The sequence below is a fragment of the Theropithecus gelada genome, chromosome 3 (assembly GCF_003255815.1).
Source record: "Theropithecus gelada isolate Dixy chromosome 3, Tgel_1.0, whole genome shotgun sequence".
NCBI lineage: Eukaryota > Metazoa > Chordata > Mammalia > Primates > Cercopithecidae > Theropithecus > Theropithecus gelada.
Window position 1 is genome coordinate 51,436,546 of NC_037670.1, and position 16,711 is coordinate 51,453,256.

At 51.7% G+C, this 16,711-nt stretch overlaps 2 protein-coding genes across 5 annotated transcripts in view; both read right to left on the reverse strand.

Annotated features, from left to right (window-relative positions):
- The window catches only part of MAD1L1 (mitotic arrest deficient 1 like 1), a 414,534-nt gene extending 407,489 nt beyond the window's left edge, over positions 1-7,045 (reverse strand). The window contains exons 1-3 of one of the 4 annotated variants that reach the window (XM_025378817.1): positions 6,970-7,045; positions 4,596-4,772; positions 4,037-4,196 (exon numbers count right to left, since the gene is read on the reverse strand). In XM_025378817.1, the coding sequence (XP_025234602.1) occupies positions 4,037-4,186 (150 nt within the window). In that variant the 5' untranslated portion in view covers positions 4,187-4,196; positions 4,596-4,772; positions 6,970-7,045. Of the gene's footprint in view, positions 1-4,036; positions 4,197-4,595; positions 4,776-6,969 lie in introns of all 4 variants that reach the window. The other 3 variants (XM_025378816.1, XM_025378818.1, XM_025378819.1) reach the window with 3 other exon arrangements.
- A 2,288-nt stretch (positions 7,046-9,333) lies between these two features.
- On the reverse strand, positions 9,334-16,251 carry MRM2 (mitochondrial rRNA methyltransferase 2). Its single transcript, XM_025378822.1, has 3 exons — positions 16,244-16,251; positions 14,240-14,529; positions 9,334-9,929 (listed from the first exon to the last, which is right to left on the reverse strand). Exons 1-3 carry the CDS (start codon positions 16,249-16,251, stop codon positions 9,487-9,489), a joined length of 741 nt encoding a protein of 246 aa, XP_025234607.1. The 3' UTR covers positions 9,334-9,486.
- Positions 16,252-16,711: the final 460 nt, after the last annotated feature.

A 16,711-nucleotide genomic window follows, 5' to 3' on the forward strand; every position in this document is an offset into this window, starting at 1 on the left:
GCTCTGTGGGTCAGAAGTCCAGACGTAGGTGGCTGCGTTCTCTGAACAGGGTCTCCCAGGCTAAAAATGCAGTCGACCAGGACGTGTTCTCAGGTGGAGCTCAGCATCCTCTCACAAGCTCACAGGGATGGAGAATGAGGTCTCCTTCCCGACCAGCTGCCAGCCCAGTATGGCCATCCACTCCTAGGAGCTGCCCACATCCCTTGCCACATGGACCTCTCCCTCTCCAAAATCAACCACGTCCAATCTCCCTTGTAAAATCCCGCTCCTGCCATGTCTCTGACTGCTCTGCCTCAGATGTCTGGACTGAGACTTAAAGGGCTCTGGTGAGCAGATCAAGCCCACCCAGGGAGTGGATCAAGTCCACCCAGGTAATCTCCTTATCTCAAGGTCAACAGATCTGAGAACTTAATTACATTTGCACAATCCCACAATGATATCTAGTCAGTATCGACTTAAACCTGGGAGGCAGTAGGAAGGTGAGTATGCACTAGAGCCTGGAATCTGGGGGCCCTCTCAGAAGCCTGCCTACCACACAGGGCTAGTGATTACAGGTGAGCTGAGCCTCACAGAGCCCCAGAAGACTTGCCAAACAGTTCCAGAGTCGGCCTTTGGGTACGACCTGCTCAGCTGGAGGAAAAGGCAGAGTCACCAACTCTTCATATAGCCCAGAGCCTTGCAGTGCAGCATCTCTCAGCACTTAACAAATGCAGAGTCTCAGGCTACACCCCAGATCTATTCAATCAGAATCTTCTCTTTAGGTTGGGCGCAGTGGCTCACGCCTGTAATCCCAGTACTTCAGGAGGCCAAGTCGGGTGGATCACTTGAGGCCGGGAGTTCGAGATCAGTCTGGCTAACATGGGGAAACCCCGTCTCTACTAAAAATACAAAAATTAGCCAGCGTAGTGGTGCACACCTGTAATCCCAGCTACTCAGGAGGCTGAGGCAGGAGAAATGCTTGAACCCAGGAGGTGGAGGTTGCAGTGAGCCAAGATCACACCACTGCACTCCAGCCTGGGTGATAGGGCAGGAGTTCGTCTTGGAAAAAAAAAAAATCTAGGCCAGGCACGGTGGCTCATGCCTGTAATCCCAGTAGTTTGGGGGCCAAAGTGGGTACATCACTTGAGGTCAGGCGTTCGAGACTAGCCTGGCCAACATGGTGAAACCCTGTCTCTAGTCAAAACTACAAAAATTAGCCGGGCATGGTGGTACGCACCTGTAATCTCAGCTACTCCAGAGGCTGAGGTGGGAGAATCACTTGAACCCAGGAGACGGAGGCTGCAGTGAGCCAACATTATACCACTGCACTCCAGCCTGGATGACAGAGTAAGACCCTGTCTCCAAAAGAAAAAAAGAAACTTCTTTTTAAACACATTCTCAGGGCGTTCACATGCACGTGAAAGTTTGATAAGCACCAGAGTAGAGTGGTGGTTCCCAATGGGGGCCAGTTTTGCCCCTGAGAACATCTGGCACTGTCTGGAGACACCTGACTGTCACAGAAGGGTGGTCATATGTGTGTGCTGCTGGCTGGCATCCAGGGGGTAGAGGCCAGGGATGTTGTTCAACAGCCCACAATGCACAAGAAAGTCCTGAGAAAAAAAGAATTACCCAACCCAAATGCCAAGCATGCCAAGGCTAGGAAAGCCCGGGACGGGGGAGGGAAGTTTCTCTGTCCTCCCACCTGTGTTCTCTGGTGGCCCAAGCCCACGCTTCCTTTCTTACTATGTTACCGTGTCTCGATTCCCAGCTGCCGCTGTTTGGGCATTCCTAAGACTGCCCTTCAAACTCAGCAGCCTTCCTGGTCTCACTTCTGTGTCTGCAGTCAAACCTGAGCCTCTCGAGAAGGGTGGGCACCCCACCTGCAGGGGGCACGACCGGCAGGGACCAGGAGTCCCAGACACACCTGATCCGTGTGCCACCTCTGCCTGGAGCTAACTACAACTGAAAGACAGCAACTGAAAGCTTGCCCTTACATTAAATCAACACAGATGTGTGATAAACCAGACAGCACACATTCCCCCGGCCTGCCATGGACTCCAGGCCCTCTCTGCCATGCCGGCGGCTCAGCAGGAGAGAAAGAACCACAACAAAGTCCAGAAATGGGATGTGACAGGGGCCAGGGACCAAGGCTGCGCTCACCGACATCACTCTGCTCGCCACCTCGCTCTGACTACCGCACCCCATCACTGATCCCCTCACCGAGAGGCCCTTAACAGTGAGCACTAGGGGCCTCTCAGGTCCAAGACAGACTAGAATCCCAAAGCTTTGACAGATAGGCCGAGAGGTCCCAGACATTTGCATCAAGGAAATTACAGCATTTCAGACCAGAGTTGCCAACTCTGTCATCCAGGCTGGAGGGCAGTGGCGTGATCTCAGCTCACTGCAACCTCTGCCTCCTGGTGTCAAGCGATTCTCCTGCCTCAGCCTCCCGAGTAGGTGAGATGACAGGTGTACGCACCCGCCTAATTTTTGTATTTTTAGTAGAGATGGGGTTTCACCAAGTTGGTCAGGCTGGTCTCAAATTCCTGACCTCAAGTGATCCACCCACCTCAGGCTCCCAAAGTGCTGGGATTCTAGGCGTGAGCCGCCGCAACCAGTTCAGAGTTGGCAACTTCTAATTTTGCCAGTGATAAAAACAACAACCATCTATTACCTTCATAATTTCATAAAAGAGCATTTACGTATACATATCACATATATACATACACACACATATATATGTGACCTAATCTCAGAATACAAAACCATCCTCATGAAGAAACGGCAGTAAGCAAGCTAGCAGCCAGCATTCTTTTTTTTTTTTTCTTTTTTGAGACGGGGTCTCGCTTTGTCGCCCAGGCTGGAGTGCAGTGGCGCGATCTCGGCTCACTGTAAGCTCCGCCTCCCGGGTTCACACCATTCTCCTGCCTCAGCCTCCCGAGCAGCTGGGACTACAGGTGCCACGCCCGGTTAATTTTTTGTATTTTTAGTAGAGACAGGGTTTCACCGTGTTAGCCAGGATGGTCTCGATCTCCTGACCTCGTGATCCGCCCATCTCGGCCTCCCAAACTGCTGGGATTACAGGCGTGAGCCACCACATCCAGCCACAAGCTAGCATTCTAATAAACACATATTAATTCAATTATGCAACAAAACAAATGCACACACACACAGCTTTACCAAATGCAGCAGGGCCTCATCTGGGCTCTGAGAGCGCAGGAAGCCAGAGCCTCCTCTAACGGGCACAGGACTACAGAATGGCTCTGGGGCCTGCAGCAGGGACTGGGAAAGAGGGTCCAGGCAGAGGGGTCTAGAGGAGCCTGTGCAGCCACAGGGCCCAGGCAAGGCTGGAGACACTCCTTGCCAGCACTCCCCAGCACTCCACTCCCCACCACTCGGGGGCCCCGTTATCCCAGCCCCACGTGGGGCTGGGCCCATCACTCTTTGGATCCTGAAGTCCTTCAGGAGACCTGAGTCCTCTGCAGTTGTGTCTACAGTGAGCAATCCCCCAAGAACTTGTAACAAAACCAAATACAACTATTTTATAGAAGAAATCCGTAAAAATCACCCCAAAATCTGAAAATGGCCCTCTACAGCCTGAGACCACAAAACATCCCGTCCTTCTGCTCACGGCTGTGGCTTTGTCTCTGGGCTGCCGGGCACTCCCGCACTGTGTTTCCGACACAGCCTTCCCGACGGTCCTGCTGCTCACACTCCCAGGCAGTTTGGGTTCTGTCCTCAATTAGATGAACGAACTGGCTTTCCGATCCTGTCACCAGGGTCTGTGGGTGCACTTGTGTGAATGCAATGCTGAGCGCCAGGCCCACTCAGGGTGCTAACAAGGCAGGCCTTCGAGCCAGGATGGCTCAGGGCCCCAACTAGCCTCCAGCGACTGCCCCAAAACGAGGAGTGGCCACAGTGAGGCCTGGAAGATGAGCAGCTGGTCTCTAGGCTGAGCTAATACTGACCCACCTCAACTACAGAAGACTTGAACAGGCCCTGCCTGAGCCCAGGGGTCTCCCCAGAGAAGACTCCCACCCAGGCACATGCCACTCACCTGCATGCTCTGCTGGTACTGCATCTGCAGAGAACCTGGGGCCGAGGTGGAAATATCCAGTCCAGATCCTCCCTCCACCCGCTGAGAGATGAAGTTGTTCAAAGATCTCAGGGTGGATAAAACCGTGGTGTTTTCCCCCAGGTCTTCCATGGTTGCTTTCCTTCTGGGAACAGACAAAGGACTGGTCAGGGCCAGCCTTTCTACGTGCCATCAGCTGTGCAGTCAGCGGGGCCTCTGGACATCCCCACTCCCCTAACGCTCATTGGAGCCCATAATACACCAGTGTCTGTAACCACATTCTTCAAAGGCAACTGGGAGCCATGCTGCCAATTTACCAGACAAAAAATGGAAGCAAGAAAGCATGCCACCAAATCCCCGCCACCGAGCCACCGACTGAGTCTCAGCTGCACACAGACGGACAGCTGGCGCCCAAGAGGCGGGGCTCAGCACTCAGGTGGCACGTCCTCCCACAGCACTGTAAGAGGGTTCTCCAGAGAGACAGAGCCAACAGGACAGAGACAGACACACGAGAGGGGCATTATTAGGGAAACAGACTCACACGATTAGGGAGACTGTCCCACAACAGGCCGTCTGTAAGTTGGAGCCCTAGAAGCCTGGCAGTGTGACACAGTCCAAGTCTGAAGGCCTCAGAGCCAGGAGGACCGATGGTGTAATTCTCAGTTCGAGGAGCTGCTGGAACGAGTCCTGGAGACCAAAGGCCGGTGAGCTTGGAGTGCTGCTGTTGAGGAGAGGAGAAGAAGGGTGTATCCCAGCTCCCGCAGGCAGATGGACACATTCACCTTTTCTGTTTTTGTCCTCTCCAGGCCCCAGGCTCTTGGATGGTGCCCCCAACACTGGGGGGTGGATCTTCAGCACCTGGTCCACTCAGACTCCCAAGCTCATCACCTCTGGAAACACCCTCACAGGCACACCCAGAAACAAAAATGATGCTTTCCCAGGTTTCTAGAAATTCCTGAATCCAGTCAGCTGATGCCTGAAACTAACTACCAGGAGCACTCACAAAAAAGTCTGGCCTCCTGCCCAGGTGGGATGGCTCACGCCTGTAATCCCAGCACTTTGGGAGGTGGAGGCAGGCAGATCACTTGAGGTCAGGAGTTCAAGACCAGATTGGCCAACATGGCAAAATCCTATCTCTAATAAAATACAAACACTAGCCGGGTGTGGTGGTGCGCGCCTGTAATCCCAGCTATTCAGGAGGCTGTGGCACAAGAAACGCTTGCACCTGGGAGGTGGAAGTTGCAGTGAGCTGAGACCGCACTACTGCACTCCAGATTGGGTAACAGAGTAAGACTGTGCCTCAAAATAAATAAATATTAATTAATTAATTAAGGCCAGGCACTGTGGCTCATGCCTGTAATCCCAGCACTTTGCAAGGCCAAGACGGGCAGATGACCTGAGGTTAGGAGTTCGAGACCAGCCTGGCCAACATGGTGAAACCCTGTCTCTATTAAAGCCGGATGTGGTGGTATGCACCTGTAATCCCAGCTACTTCGGAGGCTGGGACAGGAGAATTGCTTGAACCTAGGAGGCAGAGGTTGCATGCAGTGAGCTGAGATCGCACCACTGCACTCCAGCCTGGACAACAGAGCAAGACACCGTTTCAAAAAATAATAATAATTAATTTTTTAAAAAGTCTGGCCTCTGGGAATCAGAAATGAGGCATGCAACAGTGACAGTAAAGATGATCATCACAGCTGTGCTAATTTTCATTGTTTATTTCTAGTGACATTAATAAGTACTACTACTATTTTCAACTAGGTACCGGAAAGAAAGGTATCTGACATTTCCGAGCACGGAGACTTCTTGAACTTCAGTTTCCTCATCTGTCAACTCATGACAGTGAAATCTACTTGCAAAGTTGTGGGGAATGGGGTCAATATCCCTCAAGTCTTCCACTGCTAGATAATGGGAATGCGGCCGCAGGTTGACCAGCACTACATCTGTAAGCTCAATCTTAACAGGGTGGTGAATCAGGTCTTTTTACACAGATTCTAGAGATGATGAAACTGAAGCTTCAAAAAGTTACAGAACTGAGATTGGGAACTTGGGTCTGTCTGGCGTTGGAAGGCTGAAGACAAGCAGCAGCAAAGAACTTTGCACCCCTAACACCTGCGCTGACGATGGTCTCACGGCAGGCCGGCCCACCAGCCCTAACGAGGGGAACAGCCAAGGGCGTTTAACAACCAAAAGGTAGAACTCCTGCAGCTGCACAGTTTCTGAGTTTCCATTGAACAAGAACCTCGGCCTGCTGCAAGCAGAAACCTGAGCTCCCCAGGCTGCGAGCCCCGCAGAGACAGGACCGCCTGCAGGGAGGCTCCACAGCCCAATTCCTCCATTGCCCAGAAGAGACCAGGGCGACCCCTGCCATCCCCGAGGGGAAACCGGGCCCACACGCCCCCTTCCTGAGAGCGGGCCCGCGCGAGCCACCAGGATGCCAAGAGCCCCTGCAGCCCCGACTTCTCCACCAGGCGCCAGCTCAGGCCCCTTCCTCGGCGCGCTGGCACCCTAGCCCGGAGACCCCGACGGCGGGCACGGGGACCCCCACGGGGGGCACCCGGACCCCGGGGCTAGGGCCACGAGCACGCGCCCCTCGGCCGCCCGGCCTGGCACAAGGGACGGCTGCGGAGACCCAGGCGAGGGGCCCGCTGTACCCAGCACAGCCCGAAGTGGGGCGTGGGGACAGCGGAGTGGGGACAGGGGAGTGGGGAGAGGAGGGGAGAGCACAGAGAAGAGAGCGCGCCCATGGGAGACGGGGCTGGCGCGCGGTCCTGAGGCACGGGGTCCAGGATCCTTGTGCCCCACCCTGGCGGGCACACCCGGTCCGGGCCCTCGGCCCCGCCCTTGTCACCCCCGGGACCCCCGGGACCCCAGGACCTAAGAACCCCGCCGCCCGCGCAAGCCGGGCCGCTCACCTCAGTCGCCCGCAGCCACTTGCCGCCGCCGCTCGGATCTCCCTCCGCTCCGCCCGCGCCCACTTATCGCGACACTTGCGCCTGCGCTCTCGCGAGACCTGGGTGGGAACCGGGCCGTAAAGAACCGAGTCTTCGCAGCAGCTGGTCCTGGGGCCTCCGTGCCCGCACCCAGAGCCGCCACCCCCGGGAGACTACACACGGAAAGGACTCGGAACCGAACGCCGGGCCAAGGCGCAGTCGGGGTCCCCGACCCCGCGCAGGACGCGCTTCCACTAAGGCTTTCGCCTCGCGCCGTAATGTGTGGAATAGCCGCGCCCATGGCAGCCTCCTGCAACAAACTTGCACTGTTGACTCTTCCCAAAATTGTGCTACTCAGTATCAGCTTGAATCAATCCGTTATTTTGCTTTTATCTGGGCCCACTAGAAATGCAATTTGTGCTACTAGGCTACCTCCTAATGCTCTGCAAGCCAAGGCACAAAATCCAACGGGGTGAGGTCAGGCCCCACTATTATTACGATAACCTTCGTCTATCCTTCAATTTGGAGCCTTCCTGAGAAGAGTGTGCCTCCTCTCTTCTTCCCACCTCTGCCCAGTCCCTGGCTTCCCTCTAAGAAGATGCTGTTCCTAAGGGTCTACATTGAATTTTTCTTCTTCCAGAGAAAAAGACTTCCAAGTTGTGTGCCCCGGAAATGAAATGGAATGAGAAAGAGGTGGAGTAGGGCAAGAGAGTCCCTGGACTTAACTACCTGACTGCAACCAGAAATAAAATGAAAAGCCAAAACATCTGGCGGCCGGGCGCCGTGCCTCACGCCTGTAATCCCAGCACTTTGGCAGGCCGAGGTGGGTGGATCACGAGGTCAGGAGATCGAGACCTTCTTGACTAACACGGTGAAACCCCGTCTCTACTAAAAATACAAAAAAAAAAAAATTAGCCGGGCTTGGTGGTGGGTGCCTGTAGTCCCATGTACTCAGGAGACTGAGGCAGAATGGCGTGAACCCCGGGAGGTGGAGCTTACAGTGAGCCGTTTCAAGGCACTCCAGCCTGGACGACAGAGCGAGACTCCGTTTCAAAAAAAAAAACAAGTCAAAACATCTGACCTGCAGTTTCCTTTGGGGAGCTGGACCAAGCCCCAGATCCCTGATGGCGATTCCTGGGTTTCCAGACTTACCGCACTGGTGCTTGGAATTGAATCATAGTTACAGTCAACACACTTCTTGAGGGATGAGTACACCTCCAGGAAATGGCTTTGAGGAAGCCAGTTTTAAAAAAACAAAACTTAAAAGCATGAAAGTCCCTTACAATAATGCAACCTCTATTTTATTAAATATAAAGCTGCATCGAGTTCCTAGAAGAGTAAAAGAAAATAAACACACCACATCACTGCTTGCTTTGGCAATTACCTTTATGTTCTTGGGAGCCCAGACACAGATACAAATTTCCAGCGAAAACCAAAGCACACCCAGCGCATGCGTAAATTCAGACCATACGTCTTCCCTAATCGCTCTGGGAACTTCTGCTGCTTGAAGAATGCATGAATCTCTAGATTACTCACCAGAAAGAAAGAATTTAATCCCCAGATGGAAATTTCAGATTTTTCTTTTGGTTTGGTTTTTTGTTTTTTCATTTTTGTAGAGACAGTGGGTGTTGCTATGTTGCCCAGGTTGGTCTTGAACTTCTGACTTCAAGAATCCCCCAGCCTCAGCCTTCTGGGATTATAGGTGTGAGTGGCCTCACCCAGCCCCCAGATTTTCTACTTTAAATAGCCACACTAAGAACTGGAAACCTGTGCATGGTGCTCTGGGAGGAGCAGTGGAAAGCCTGTTTCTGTGTGACAGTTTAACAGTCTGTAAGATGAAGTCCCGTCAAGGCACACATGGGCACACCCATCCTGCCTCAGCGGATTCCTTCTGATTCTTCCCACAGTCTGTCTCTCTTCATCCTTCCATCCTCACCTCTTTCTCTTGATAACTTTCTCTTCACAAGTCAATATAGAGGACTTTTTCATTTTCCATGGCCCTTGAACTTAGTTTTGTCATCTCTTTTTGGTTAAAAAGACAGAGAGAAAGAAAGAGACTCCCAGCCGGGCGCGGTGGCTCACGCCTGTAATCCCAGCACTTTGGGAGGCCGAGATGGGCGGATCACGAGGTCAGGAGATCGAGACCATCCTGACTAACATGGTGAAACCCCAAATACTAAAAATACAAAAATCAGCCGGGCGCGGTGGCAGGCGCCTGTAGTCCCAGCCACACGGGAGGCTGAGGCAGGAGAATGGCATGAACCCGGGAGGCGGAGCTTGCAGTGAGTGGAGATCGCACCACTACACTCCAGCCTGGGAGACAGAGCGAGACTCCGTCTCAAAAAAAAAAAAAAAAAAAAAAGAAAGAGACTCCCCACTTGTCCTGTTCCATCTCCAAAATCAGCTCAGATCTCCCAGGAACTCTTCCGGAAGGAGCTCAGGCTACGTTTCGAGCTTAAAAGAAGCTAATGACCATTATGAAAATGGCACAAGAAATCCTCACTGCTTCACAGCGCCCTTCCTTCCCTGGTACTGTGTGGCCAAGAAGTACACTTCTGATGACTCTTTCCTGCTGGCTTCAGGTTTGATGATCCTTACATTCTGGAATTCCTCTGTCAGTCTCCTCTGTAACCGATGGCTTTGACTTCCAGCCCAGGTTTTACAAAGGAATGTTCCCCGAGGTTGCAGGATGTCTGGGGTCATGCTGAGAAGGGTCAGGCACAGGCTGATGAGCCTGTCATGATCGAGGTCCCGGAACCCTGTGGCATTGGGCGCCATGTCGCTCAGAATCACATCTGCTCTCCCACCAGGAAGCACCTCGAGGATTCTCTGTGAGGTTCTCGGGTCAGTCACATCAGCAGGGCACAGAAAAGTTGCTCCTTCCAGGGGGAATATGTGAAGAAGATCTACCCCAAGCACGAAGCCAACAGGAGAGCTGGGATCTATGGAAGAAATGGTGAATGTGTTATTTATTTACACCCTGAATGTTTTCACAAAAATATAGTACATGCAACAAAATGATAAAATAAAAGTAAAATGTCAAGACCAATGCAAAGAGCTAATGTGCAAATAGGTAAACACAGGCCTTTTCTATCTATACATCCTATAAAGACACGTGGTGGGGGAGGTCGTGGGCCTTAACATCTGAGAAGCTGAGGCCCAGACAGGAAGTAACTGTCCTAGAGTCATCCTCAGCCATGGGCAGACCTGTGCCAAGCGCCAGGACTTCTGATTCCAAATCTGGTATCATTTCACCACCCAAGGCTCACTCTCTGTGAAAGGGTTCTTATCTCTGAGTGCTCTTTTTGATAAACTAAAATAGAAAATAGGCCGGTCGCAGTGGCTCACAACTATAATCCCAGCACTCTGGGAGGCTGACACAGATGGATCACCTGAGGTCAGGAGTTCGAGACCAGCCTGGCCAGCATGGGGAAATGCTGTCTCCACTAAAACTACAAAACTCAGGCAGGTGTGGTGGCACATGCCTGTAATCCCAGCTAGTCGGGAGGCTGAGACAGGAGAATCTCTTGAACCCAGGAGGCGGAGGTTGCAGTGAGCCAAGATCACGTTCACGCTCTCTCCTTCTGTCACTTTCTCCTACAAGGCATGCTCTTGCTTCATCTCAAGAGCACTACACTCCAGCCTCAGCAACAGAGCAAGACTCCATCTCAAAAAAAAAAAAAAAGAAAAAGAAAATAATATACTAGTGCATAAAGTGCCTCTGGATTAAATCAATAAATCTGTTCTCCTTCTCCACCTTAATCCAATTGCTTCCAATGTAGAAACTACTAGAAATAAGTCAAGAGATGAGGAAAATGAACACATACAAAATAATGTACAAAAACTGACACCAGCTAGGTGCGGTGGCTCACACCTAAAATCTCAGCACTTTGGGAGGCTGAGGAGAACTGCTAGAGCCCAGGAGTTCTAGTCCAGCCTGGGCAACATAGCAAGATCCTGTCTCTACAAAAAAATATAAAAATTGGGACTACAGGCCGGAGGCTGAGGCAGGAGAATGGCGTGAACCCGGGAGGCGGAGCTTGCAGTGAGCTGAGATCCGGCCACTGCACTCCAGCCTGGGTGACAGAGCGACACTCTGTCACAAAAAAAAAAAAAAAAAAATTAGCTGTAGTCTCAGCTACTCAGGAGACCCAGCTAAAATGAGGCATGAGGCTGGGCGCGGTGGCTCAAGTGTGTAATCCCAGCACTTTGGGAGGCCGAGGCGGGCGGATCACGAGGTCAGGAGATCAAGACCATCCTGGCTAACATGGTGAAACCCCATCTCTACTAAAAAATACAAAAAACTAGCCGGGCGAGGTGGCAGGCGCCTGTAGTCCCAGCTCAGAAGAGGCTGAGGCAGCAGAATGGCGTGAACCCGGGAGGCGGAGCTTGCAGTGAGCTGAGATCTAGCCACTGCACTCCAGCCTGGGTGACAGAGCGAGACTCCGTCTCAAAAAAAAAAAAAATGAGGCATGAGGCGTCCCATTTTCCTGGGCTGAAGATTGAGGGGTTTTACCTTTGAAAAATGAGGTAATCTTCAAAATACCTGGACTTCCAATGTTTAAACTAGGAATGAAACATGGTCTCTTCCTCGCCCCCTACCGTTGGAACAGCCTTTCTGTTAAGCAGACTGAACAAGAACATCTGTGACTCTACCCTTAGCTTATCAACTCCGACACTTCTCAACAGAACTACGGCTCTCCTCAGTGGAGGGGACTGCTGGGGAGATGGGGGTGTTGGGCTTGTGAGAGGGGCTTTGAATGTAGGTACAGAGTGAGAAGAGGGGGAGGCAGACGCTGACATCAGTTATAGGAAACAAGTCTTGTTTTAGGTTAAGGTGACACAATGGCACCTTTTTAGTTTTACAACTGGTGTTACTCAAATATCAGCAAGTTATCCTTTTGTGTGTGTGCGTGAGAGAGAGAGACAGGGTCTCACTCCACTGCATGGCCTCAGCTCACTGCAGCCTCGACTTCCCCAGTCTCAAGCGACCCCTCCCACCTCAGCCTCCCAAGTAGCTGGGACCACAGGCACATGCCACCACGCCTGGCTAATTTTTTGTAGAGACGGGGTTTCACCACATTGCCCAAGCTGGTCTCGAACTCCTGACCTCGGGTGATGCTCCCACCTCAGTCTCCCAAAGTGCTGGGGTTACAGGCACGAGCCCCCGCGCCCGGCCTCATGCCTCACTTTATGCTCCTGAGCTTTCGCTCCTATAATATCCAATATGTTACAACCTTGGGAAATTTCCACCGAAGGCAAACAGCTTTGGCTGCATGCTTGTGACTTCCAGGAGGACAAGCCCAGGCAGATCACGCTCACGCTGTATCCTTCTGTCACTTCTTCCTACAAGGCACGCTGAGCCACTCTCCTGCTTCATCTGAGGAGCACTTAGGGGAACAGAAACCACTGAAATCAGTTACTAGGAGGACTCCACAGTGATAAGCTCAGCAATGAGAAAAGGAACTGACATTTCCAACACAAATCCACTTATTTAGTCAATAAATGCTGAGCTGAAAAACAATAAAAAGGCTGTTCAGGCCGACCACGATGGACGCACCAGGAAGCACCTCGAGAATGCTGGGAGGCAGAGACAGGAGGATCACCTGAGGTCTGGAGTTCGAGACCAGCCTGGCCAACATGGCTAAACCCCGTCTCTACTAAAAATACAAAAATTAGCTGGAAATCACTTAAACCCAGGAGGTGGAGATTACAGTGAGCCGAGATGGCGCCACTGCGCTCCAGCCTGAGCAACAGAGTGAGACTCCATCTCAAAAAAAAAAAAAAGGGCTGTTCAAAAGCCAGAAGAGGCATATCCCAGCCTAAGTCTGGGCAGGGGCCACCCAAGCGGATGCAGGTAGACACTGAGAGTTCACGGCAAACCTACCGCAAACCAGCAGTGGGGCAGATGTACCAGCATTCCAGGTCTGCACTTTCAACAAGTCATGAAACCCTGAGCCTCAGTTTTCTCACCAATAAATGGAGACCAGTGTCCCTACTCTAAGGTATTTGGGAGAGATTTGGGAGAGCTCTGGGTGGACTGTCTCACCCTGTTCAAATGCCAGTGCATGCAGCTACCCTGGCTTTACAGCAGGAAACATAAACGGCAAGGATATTCTCCACAGCACACGCATCCCAGCAAAAAGCCAAAAGTAAGCTTGACGCCCACGGTGAGGGAGCTGGCTAAAGAGCCTATGGTGCAAGCACTACATGGAACAGGATGAAACTTTCGCAATGATGACGGTGTCTTCCGTCGTATGGGCAGCTGGCTGATCTCATTATTCAGGGGAACCTTTCTATACAGAAAATCTTACTCAAAACCCTAAGATATAAAACAGATTGAAAACTGCGTCTCAGCTTCACCCAGGGTGGCGAATCCATAGCCCTGGCCATGAAGCCTCTTCTAGGTCCTGGAGGGAGCAGCCCCAGTGGGGCCACCAGGAAGCTCCAGGGCTTACGGGACTTGGAAATTTAGCTGGGCTGTTGGGAAGAGATGTCAATACATCACGAGTAGCTGGGCGCCGTGGCTCACATCTGTAATCCCAGCACTTTGGGAGGCCAAGGTGGGCGGATCACCTGAGGTCAAGAGTTTGAGATCAGCCTGGCCAACATGGTGAAATCTTTGTCTCTACTTAAAAAAACAAAAACAAAAAATTAGCCAGGTGTGGTGGCAGGCACCTGTAATCCCAGCTACTCAGGAGGCTGAGGCCGGAGAATCGCTTGAACTCGGGAGGCGGAGGTTGCAGTGAACTGAGATCACACCATTGCACTCCAGTCTGGGCAACAGAGGAAGATTCCCTCTAGGGTGGGGAAAAACAAAAACAAAACAAAACAAAAATATATATGTATCTATGTATGTATGTATATATGTATGTATGTATTATTAAGCAAAAATAGCTCCAGTAAGGCTGCAAATTAGCAAGAAGAGTATGGAACAACATCGCTTTTGAAAATGTGAGGGATCTATGCAAACACAAGCCTGGAAGGATGCACACCACCGTGCTGGTGCTGGTACATCCGGGCGGTCTCATGCAAGGTGATTTCCATTTTCACCACACCTTTCTACTTTGTCTTTCATTTTGAAAATGGCAGCATCCTATTTTTATCATCACCCCTACTAAACCACCCACTCAGAAGCACACGCCTTAGAAAAGGGCTCCAGCATCTTGCATCCACTGGCAGAGGCAGCTTGCCTATGCCCACTCAACCTCAGGGTAGCCAGAAGGTGCCAACAGCAGTGCAGAGGCCCCACCTGTGCCTGCGGCATTGACCTTCTGCACCGCCACCTGACTCCAGGCCCCAGGAGCTGCTCCGCAGTCTAATACCCGAAGGCCAGGTCGCAGAATCTGGTGCCTCTCGTTCACTTCCAGGAGCTTGAAGGCGCTTCGACACCGGTAGCTCGCCACCTTCGCAGCCTTCACAAACGGGTCCCTGAGATGCCGAGTCAGCCACAGGTGCTCAGCGCCTGTCCGATTCTTGCAGCGACTCCCAGCAGTATGGAACCCTTGGCGCTGAAAGGAAGCACACACCAGCTTCAAGTACCTGGTGGGAGAGAAGAGGAGAAGGCAGGTTGGCATCACACAGAATGGCAGGCCACCAGCTGGGGGGGCCCTCGGATCAACTCATTCATTTCTAGAGATGGGGCACCAAGGCCCAGGAGGGGAGGTGAACTGACAAGGCTACACAGCCGAAAAGCAGGCATCACAGGCCAAACTGTGTCCCCACAAAATTCATGTGTTGATGTCCTAACCCTTGGTACCTCAGAATATGGGTGTATTGGGAGACAGGACCCAAATACACCCACACACCTGAAAGAGGTGACCAAGTTAAAACAAGGTCATATGGGTAGACCCTATTCCAATAGCACTGATGTCCTTATAAAAAGAGATTAGGGGGCCGGGTATGGTGGCCCACACCTGTAATTCCAGCACTCTTGGAGACCAAGGCAGGTGGATCCCCTGAGGTCAGGAGTTCGAGACCAGCCTGGCCAACCATGGCCAACATGGTGAAACCCCGTCTCTACCAAAATGCAAAAATTAGCCGGGCGTGGTGGCACGTGCCTGTAAACTCAGCTACTCGGGAGGCTGAGGCAGGAGAATCACCTGAACCCAGGAGGCAGAGGTTGCAGTGAGCCGAGATTGCGCCACTGCACTCCAGCCTGGGTGACAGAGCAAGACTCTGTCTCAAAAAATAAGTAAATATGTAAATTAATTAATTAAAGTAATATTCTTTTCTCATGTGGCAAAAATGTTCATTGAGTTCTGAGAGACTGCAAGAAAACCTCCTAAGGACAGATCCTTGCCTTAGTTACCTAGTTCAGGGCTTTGGCAATAATACGGGGGGACTGGCCTGTCATATTTCTTTTCCTTCCTTTTTTTTTTTTTTTTTGAGACAGGGTCTCTATAGCCCAGGCTGGAGTGCAGTGGTGAGGTCACGGCTCAACGCAGACTGGAACTCCTGGGCTCAAACAACCCTCTCACCTACATGTCTTAACATAAAATTGAACTAAACCTGTGTGAATCATTGAAGGACAATTTCCAACACTCTCTGGACAAGCTATGCTGTCACAATTTGTTCACAGCCCACAATAGCTAAGCAGGAAGCTATACACACCTCCCCTCATTTAACTCTGAGAACAACCTTACCAAGTAAGTTCTATGTCGTTTTTTCTTTTTTTGAGACAGAGTCTCACTCTGGCCCCCAGGCTGGAGTGCAGTGGTGGCTCACTGCAACCTCTGACTCCCAGGTTCAAGCAATTCTCCTGCCTCAGCCTCTCAAGTAGCTGGAATTACAGGCGTGCACCTGCTACCACGTCCAGCTAATTTTTGTATTTTCAGTATACATGGGTTTCACCACGTTGGCCAGGCTGGTCTCAAACTTCTGACCTCAGGTGATCCGCCCGCATTGGCCTCCCAAAGTGCTGGGATTACAGGTGTGAGCCACTGCACACGGCCATTTTTCTTTTTTCTTTTTGTTTTTTTAGAGACAGGGTTTTGCTATTACCCAGGCTGGAGTGCAGTGGCACGATCACAGCTGACTGTAGCCACAACCTCTGGGGCTCAAGTGAACCTCCCACCTCAGCCTCCTGAGTAGCTGGGACTACAGGTGTGTGCCACCACTTCCGGCTAATTTTTCTATTTTCAGGAGAGATGGGGTTTCACCATGTTGGCCAAGCTGGTCTCAAACTCCTGACCTCGGGCGATCCTCCCACTTTGGCCTCCCAAAGTGCTGGGATTACAGGCGTGAACCACCTCACCCAGCCATTTTTCTTTTTTTTTCTTTTTCGCCATCACCCAGGCTGGAGTGCAGTGGCACAATCACAGCTGATTGCTGCCATAACCTCTGGGTCTCAAGTGAACCTTCCACCTCAGCCTCCTGAGTAGCTGGGACTACAGGTATGCACCACCATGCCTGGACTAATTTTTTTTTTTAATTTTTAAAAACTTTTTTTAGAGATGGCATCTCACTATATTGGTTAGGCTGGTCTCGAACTCCTAGGCTCAAAGGATCCTCCTGCCTCAGACTCCCACAGTGCTGGGATGACAGGTGTGGGCCACCAAGCCCGGTCTCTATGTTTTTCCGATTTAAATAAATAAATAAAAGTTACTACCCCATAGCTCCAAGGCCAAAGCTTCCAGCTTCTGCAGCACCAAAGCGTGCTGACCAGCCAGGAGGCACTGACGGCTGACCGTGAGTCGCTGTCTTCACCTGGCTTAAGGGGTCT